The sequence below is a fragment of the Chaetura pelagica genome, unplaced genomic scaffold (genome assembly GCF_000747805.2).
Source record: "Chaetura pelagica isolate M959 unplaced genomic scaffold, ChaPel_1.0 scaffold477, whole genome shotgun sequence".
Classification (NCBI taxonomy): Eukaryota; Metazoa; Chordata; class Aves; order Apodiformes; family Apodidae; genus Chaetura; species Chaetura pelagica.
Genome location: NW_009953956.1, coordinates 314,199 through 322,306, shown reverse-complemented (window position 1 = coordinate 322,306; position 8,108 = coordinate 314,199). Strand labels below are relative to the sequence as shown.

At 39.9% G+C, this 8,108-nt stretch overlaps 1 protein-coding gene across 1 annotated transcript; it reads left to right on the top strand.

Moving 5' to 3' along the window:
* The first annotated feature begins 2,835 nt into the window (after positions 1-2,835).
* TEX36 (testis expressed 36) lies at positions 2,836-7,834 on the top strand. The gene is made up of 4 exons (XM_010001871.1): positions 2,836-2,886; positions 3,562-3,693; positions 6,200-6,280; positions 7,598-7,834. Exons 1-4 carry the CDS (start codon positions 2,836-2,838, stop codon positions 7,832-7,834), a joined length of 501 nt encoding a protein of 166 aa, XP_010000173.1.
* Positions 7,835-8,108: the final 274 nt, after the last annotated feature.

Sequence of the window (8,108 nt, the reverse complement as noted above, 5' to 3'; positions counted from 1 at the left end):
CTCTTCAGGGCCCCTGCGGCCTGTACTGCCCGGAACGCGGCTGCCCTGGGGGAGGATGGCGCAGGGCCGTGTTAGGTAGCTTAGGTAAGGGAACGGGCCCTGGGGCTTGTGCGTGGTGTTTACAGACACGCTGAGCTTTAGGAACCCAGCGAACGCTTGGTGATGGGGCCGCTTGCAACGCTGGGCCAAGAGTTCCAGTGTCCTGCCCCTGCACTGAATTTGATGCTGTGATGGCCTTGGCAAGCAAACGGCGCCATCGGTAGTGCACAGAGGATCTTTACTTGTAATAACTTTTCATCATTTTTCCATCTAAAATGACATTATTTGTTTGCAGTTTGTGACAGGTCAGGAAGTACAAACGCTACCTGACTCTCATCACCTTCCCAGACAATGCACAGCAACTGGGACCAGGACCCACCTGGGGCACTTCTACTGTCTTGCCACTGGTACTAATGAAGTTTAGATGATCCTAGGCATGTTTGAAAATCTTTCTTCCTTTCAGATTTGATTGAAAACAGCCTGAAGATTTAAAAATTACTATGGGATCTCAGAGGCACAAAGTGCACAAGTGGTGTTTCCTGTGTGAACAAAAGCTAAATTTTTCTTATTTTTCCTAACACAAAGCATATGTAAGCATAAGCAGTAACAACAATGCTGTAAACACAACAATACACTTTGGTATAAAAATACACATGTTGAATTTATTTAAGACATGTAATTATTTAAGGTTATGTTTTAAAGCAGTTTTAGCCAAACTTTTATTATGTTGGATCTATGCTTACTGCCAGACTAGTACACCAATTAAGTATTCCTTATGTTGCTTTAGTATCCTTTTATATTTCATTCTTAAACTTTCTCAGCTTTCACCCATTCTCTCAGTGGAGAGAGTGTTTCAGCCCTTCAGAAAACAAAACCAAACAAAAACCAAAACACAGGTTTCTAACATAGTAACACTTTAAAAGCTAAAGTGTTGTTTGATTGAGTTTGCAACAATGGGCCCCAAGTTACTAAATCTGAAAATGGCAGAGGGGAATGAAAAGAAATAGCAGGTTTCTCTGCCTGTAAGGCTCTCTGTGCTTCCCTAGTTGTTCCTCTCACTGGTTTACTCAGCCCTAAAAATAGCATGATTATCTCCACAGCCTTCTGATCTGATCCTGGAACATTTAGACATCAGTACAGTTTGTTATAGTCAAGGCTGAGATGACTATAAAGTAAAGAAAGTGTTTTAAAACAGATTGTTCTTACAGCTTAGTTACAGTTGCGTTGTTTTGGGTTTTTTTTTCCATAATCAAAATTGCATTTCATAAACAAGGTTTATGAAAGTCATTGTAAAAGCAATTTACCTGCTTTTGTACAGAAGAATAACTCCCAGCACAGCATCATTAATAATAACAAGTTTTAAATAGTCACTTCGCTGTATGATTGAGAGTCCAATAGACACTTAGAGAAACAAAGTAGGTTGTTTAGAAGAAAGCCTTGAACAACTCCAGGATGGCAGCTAGTATTCCCAAATGTCATTACCTTTCTCTGATAGATGGAAAACTAGGTTTTCCCCCAAGAGCTTTATCCTTGCACTAGTAAAGGGCTGTGTCCATGTGAATCATTCATACTAAACTAGGACAAGTACGGTAGTTGTTCCATTTACCAGCTGTGGTGTCTGATTCCCACATAAGTTAGCCTTGAATATCAAAATACTGGAACACAGACCACTTGCCAGGAGTGTTGTGTTTTTTACAGTCAAATTGTCAAGGCCCAGGGTGTGAAGCCCTGGTTTGTGCTTGGTTGTGTGGGAAGTTCTGCCTTGTCTGCAGCTCACCCACAGGCTCCTTCCAGAGCAAGCAAGGGCTCACTGCCTAATTTTTTCTCTCTGAAATAAGCCTTACATTTAAGTTTGTTCTCCAGTTCCTCTTACATAAAAACAACTTAAAAATGTTATTTTTTTTTTTTAAAAAGAGTCTGCTACATCCATCTTGGGGACCATTCCTGTGATTAGAATGAACAGGCTGGGGACTTTTCTGGCCAGTAGGCAAGTGGCACAGGGCATCCACGCTCCAGCCCTGTCTGCCACCCCCCTGTTCCTTGAGGGACACAGTCCCCTTGTCCCCCTAGACCCCTCCCTGCCTGAGCAGTGCTTCCTGGCAGAGGGGACAGTTAAATACTGTGGATGTTTGCAAGTCAGTGCTTAGACTTGGGGGAAAAAACATCCTTAAGGTGCTGTCAGGTTGTTTTTAAACAAACGCTGCTTGTGTCTGTGATGAGGACACGTGTGTAAATGGGATTTTAAGAGAGCATTAAGCTACTTCTTCACATACCTAATGTCTTTGGTTTTTGCCTTGAAAAAAACCTCCTTTCTTCAGATATTGTCAAGCAGATTGTGAAGCACCATTGAAGTAATTGTGCTGAATTATTTTTTTAAACAGAACTCGATTTGCTGGGGAGGTTTAGATTGGATATTGGGAACAGTTTCTTTTCCAAAAGGGCTGTCAGGCCCAGGCTGCCCAGGGCAGGAGTCCCCATCCCTGGAGGGATTTCCAAGCTGTGTAGCTGTGGTGCTGAGGGACATGGGTCAGTGATGGCCTTGGAAGGGCTGGGTGAAGGGTTGGACTTGAGGATCTTAAAGGTCTTTTCCAACCCAAAGGAGCCCGTGATTCCACAAACTGTCTCTTTCCTTTTTTCTGCAGTCGATGGGTAAGAGAGTTCTTCTCGCTCGTCCGATCTTACCAAAGCACCAGAGTCACTCGTGACGCAGCAGGGAGGGTGTGACGTCCCGGCGGGGGGACACTCCCTGGCAACCTGGTCGGGGTGGGGGTGTCATGGCCAAGGGCAGGCGGGGCCATGGCCAAGGGCAGGCGGGCCAAGCCCAGCGACCGGAGCGCCGGCATCTGGGTGAGGGCCGGACGGGCAGGAGCGCCGCGGGGCTTTTTTTATCCTTCACGTCTCGCCAAAACAAAACCCCGAGTTTTCCCGTTCCTGATGTTTATCAGGAAAAAACGCCCTAGGCATTCAGGGGAAGTGGGCTAAACCCGACCCTGGCAGGACTTTGTTTTCGGGTTTCCATCAGTGCTAGAGGTCTCTTATTTCATATTCTGAAAAATTGTTGTCTTCTGCAAAATGCCGGCTGATGTTTGCCTCCCTTCTCTCCCTTCCGTCTCTGAAAACCTTGGAGCTGTCACCTTTAAGTTTTGTGTTTTCAAACCTACAGTCGTACAACAGCAGGAGCAATGTAAGGGGGAAAAAAACCCAACACAACAGAAAAAGAAAAAAATATATAGCATGAGTCGTTTTGTTAGATGGATTAAACTGTTTTCAGAAAGGCCCTGGAGAAATAGTACTCTTTGTCTGGTTACTCATGTACATCGTAAGGTCCTTATGGTAGGGGTTGTGTTGCTTGGAGGAGCCTCCAGATTTTTCCAGAGGCCACTAGGTGCTGCTGCAATCCAAATAATAAAAAATACTTGGGAAAGTGCAGTTTTGCCCACAGTTCTGATCAGATTTATTTTGGGGTTTTTGTTGTTGGCTTTTTTTTTTTTTTTAAGGGTAAAAAATTTCATTCTTTTGTAGTTTGCTCACATTGGAGTACACCAGAGTCGACTTGAGTCGATTACAAGTTCTGCACTAAAACAGATCCACGACTCAGGAGAAGCTCAGTACCTTGAGAATCAGTTGCCGCTAGGCTACAGAGCTCGGGCACAGGTGAGTTACTGTGGCCATAAAGCCAATTCACAGAGCTCCTAAGATATCATCACTTGCCAAATTCTAAGTCAGATTAGGAGTTAGTGAGGCAGTTGGAGCAGGCTGGCAGACTTTGTGCCTCAGGGAGTGACATGCTTCCTAGCTGTGCTAAGGGGGAAACAGATTTTGCTCTTTCTCAGTTACAGTTCTGGGTACTCGAAGTCCTGCTGGAGTTACTGCTGATTTCCTGCATCTGTTACTTTCCCCTTTTCTTAGCTACTACGGCCCTTTTGGAGAAGAAACTGTTCCCAATATCCAATCTACAGCTGTTTGAGGCATGTTTGTGTGCTAGAATATACTAAGTTGGATCTCAGTCCAAACTCTGTATGTACAGCCCTCTAAGAATGTTTAATTGACATTTGAAGATGTGTTTTCAATTCAATGTCAGACATTCTGTATATTCAGGCAAGGGTTATATTTTTTTTTACCATTGAAAAGTTAGAAACTTCCCATTTGAACCATGTTTAAGGCTTGTTTAAAACTGAGGAGATCTGAGGCAGTCTTTGAAGCAAACAAAATACAGCACAAAATGTTAAAATTGCACAAGCACATTTTTATGTCCTGGTCACCCACCAACTTTGTGCACAGAATATCTTCTGTTTTCATCTTCTGTAAGTACAGCAATTCTACTGAGTTCATTACACAGAGCTTGCTGTAATGAAGGGCACAAATAGGCTAAGAAGGAATATTTAAAAGGGAAGCTTGGAGAGAATATTATACTGTAACATGAGTATCTATTATGTTGATATTACTTACACTTCTCTGTGGAGCATTTGGTCTTAGCTATTGTGTGAAAAGGAGAACTGGGTCAGAGGGACCTTTTATCAACTGGTATGAATGTTCACCTGATGTTTTATGCCTTCAGTGTCAGAACGGGGTAGTGGAATTCCTTTTCTGTCATGAGAGTTAAAATAAGGTCAGCACTGAGAGTACAGCGATGCATTACAGGCCAAAATGTGATGTCACAGGAACAATCTGCAGAAGTTTGTCTACGTGATATTTTTAAAAAGTAATGGTAGAGTGTTGGAAGCTCATTGCACATGAAGCTGGATGTCTTTTATCTCTTTACATGGGGGAACTCACTGGCTGTGAGGTTAATTAATTTTCTCAGAAATCTAGTAACTGTTTAAGCTTATATTACCTCTTATTTCATGATAGTCCTACAATTATCTGTAATAGATTTTTTTTTTAACCATCAGTTAATATGCAGAATACTTCCAAGAAATTCATTTCAGCATTTACCATCTTGGTTTTCAATTTTCCTGCAGCATATAGGCACTAGCAGTAAACACTGTTCCTAAAATGTGAAGATTGACATGAAATTGCAGTGAGTTATTTTAGTAAGCCTTACATTTTACTGACTTAGAAGGTGCTTATTTTTAAACAGATATGTGAGAATGTATCCATGTGATTTACTTATCCATTCAACTACAGTGGGGTTCAATCTGTATGAGAAAGGAAAAAAACTGTCTGGCATACAAAAGTAGAGAATCTGTCTAGTATTCAAAACACTCTAAGGTATGACCCTGCAGCTGACTCCTAGCAGATAAATCATGTATTTGGTGATTCTTCTTGCTGAATCAGGCTTCTGGTTACATTTATCTTTAGAACTGATTCAGATTCACTTACTCTTGAAACAGGTTACCTTGAAACTTGCTCTTCTGTTTGGAGGAGAATATCACAGTTAAACATGAAAAACATATTCCACAATGTTAAAAGTGAAAATTGCTAGGGCATTTACAGTAAAAAACCATAAAGTTCTCAAGCAGGAAAATTATGCTTGAGGAAGAACAGAGGAAATCTAATAGTCCAGAAGAGTTTTCAGTGTTTCAATTTTTAGCTATTTTAATAATATTGCAAAGATGCATAATAAAAACTTTTAAAAAATTAAATATGTTAAATTACTTTAAAAATAATTATTTTGCAGTTTTTCTTTTTTTCTTCTAAAAATCTAGTTTCATTTTAGAGCCTGGATGTCCATTATGTGAAAGAATGAGATTATAAATTAGTTATACAATTAATACCCTCTCCACTTCCCCTGCATCAAGCAGTGTCCATGACATTCAGTACATAAATCATAGATTAATTCAATTTTGAGGTCCCTTTTGTACTTCATTTTAATTAGCTTTAGGCTTACTAGTGAACCAGACAAGGCAATCCTGACACATATCTGGTATTTTGCTGCTTGCAGACAGAGTGTAGCATTTATTTGAAAATTTACCCTTTTGTATTAATCATCTATATATCTATCCAGCAAGTCAAGGGAATGCAAATCCTCCTGACACTTATAAAATAAAATAAAACAAAATAAAATAAAGAAGGCTCCTATAAAACTATGTGAAGTTGAAGATTTAACAAATGAATGTGTCTTCTGTATTAGAACATAGGCAGCTTAAAGACTAGTAGACTCCAAACAAGAGATGTTAAAATTCATTTTTTTTTGGCTATAATTTCTTTTTGTTTTCAGAAAGCAGTGAACAACAATTTCCCATTTTCTTCTCATGACAACAGACACAGTCTAGAGAATGTAGGAGAGTATTTTGATTCTGTAAGTACCCAACACTGAAAAAAATCAACCAAGGTCATACCTCTCAGTCTGCCAGGGATTAAACACAGTATCTTTTCTCTCCCCTGCAAAAATTATAGATGATAAACATTGTGAGAAAAGAAAAATGTGAACAGCAAAGAGAAACACACTTTTTGTATTTAGTATTATTTAGTATTGGATGTGGCCTCTCTGGGGCTGCAGAGGTATGCAGCAGCACAGATGGTAATTGAGAGTGGCAGAATTCAAGGGGAACAAATACCCCATCTTTGGGTCTCTGACAGGCAGTTTCTAATGGTCCTGGTTTTTATGTCCTCATATGATTTTGAACCCAGCCCTGCTGGGCTCCTGAAAGTGACTGGCCTTGTGATGAACTTTTGTAAAGGTCTCAGACACCGCTAATTCACAGTCCAACATATTTGGTTCATACTTGTCTTTATCCTAAGTTTATCCAAAATCCATTAGGCACTCACAATATATCTTTAGAACATATTAGTTTCCAATCCACATCTCTTTATAATGCACCTGTTTAAATGTATGTTGCAAGATCCACAACTTGGAATAGAATTTAAGTTGGTTTGGGCTTTTCTGCATGTGCAATGGTTTAATGTTGTTCCACTTTTCTTAGATTGTTGACATCTTTCTCAGAAGCAAAAGAAAAGTGCAGTTCAGGTGCTGATGAGTAGAGGAGGAAGCAGCACATTGTGATATTGAAAGTTTGTCTGAGTTTGGGCTCTGTTAGACCTAGATTTTTTGGTATTTATTATTCCCTGAATAAGCTCAATTTCTGTGCACTTTGTGTCTTGTATTTTTAGAGATACTGATCAACCATAATTCCAAATAAATTTCCAGCAAGCTGTGTAGTGTGAACATCAGGCTCTCTCTCTGTGTTGGGACACACAAGTGATAGTTTTGAAGGTTCAGACTTCATGGTTTGTTTCAGTTTCTTTCCTGCAGTCTGAACAAAATTATTAACCAATTTCTTGCCATTGTTCTGCAGATTAATTTAGTTAAGTAGAGCTAAAGAGCTTTAAGTATATAATATGCCACAGAAATGCAAAGTGTAAGTGGTTTATTAGCAATAAGAAGTGGAAGGTCAACAGATTTCTCATTATATATGCAACCAGAAATGTTCAAACAGGCAAGTCTGACAATATTATTTTTAACTTGCTGAAGATCAGCCATGAGTTCTTGAAATCACTGTGGTAACAGCTTTGTTAACTTCCCAGTGGGGTAGTGACTGTTACAAGATTCATCTGTGAAGCTGTGATAATAAGTCATATGTTTACATGAATTTTTCTTGCAATTTCTTTTTTCTAGGGCTTGGGCCGGAGGAAGGTAGAACCAGAGAGACGGCAACATAACTCACAGAACTTCTTCCTTGAGGCTCATGAATTAGTTCCTAACAGCAAGGATGGTTTAACCACTTATCAGACATCATATGTGAAACATGAAAACACTGAGAGTACATTTTGGAGGCGGTATCCAAAGCAACACAAAAAATGGTGCACTGACAAACCTGCTCCTGAGACTGGAAAAAAACCTGCAGCCAAATGAGCTACCTGGATTATACAAACACTGTTGGAGCTCTGACTTACCCTCAGCAGAGCCTTTTGTTGAGAGCTGAACTACTTCTTACAAAATGAGTGATGAAATAAACATTGCATAAGATGAATGGGGTTGTACAGTTCATTGCAATCAACAATCTCATGTGACTCTGAAGACATACATTACTAAAACCATTTTAATGAAGAAGAGCATTATCAGGAAGAGCATGATTGCATGTATATTTAGAAATACCTCTGTTGTGAGTACAAAGGTAGTGGTTGTA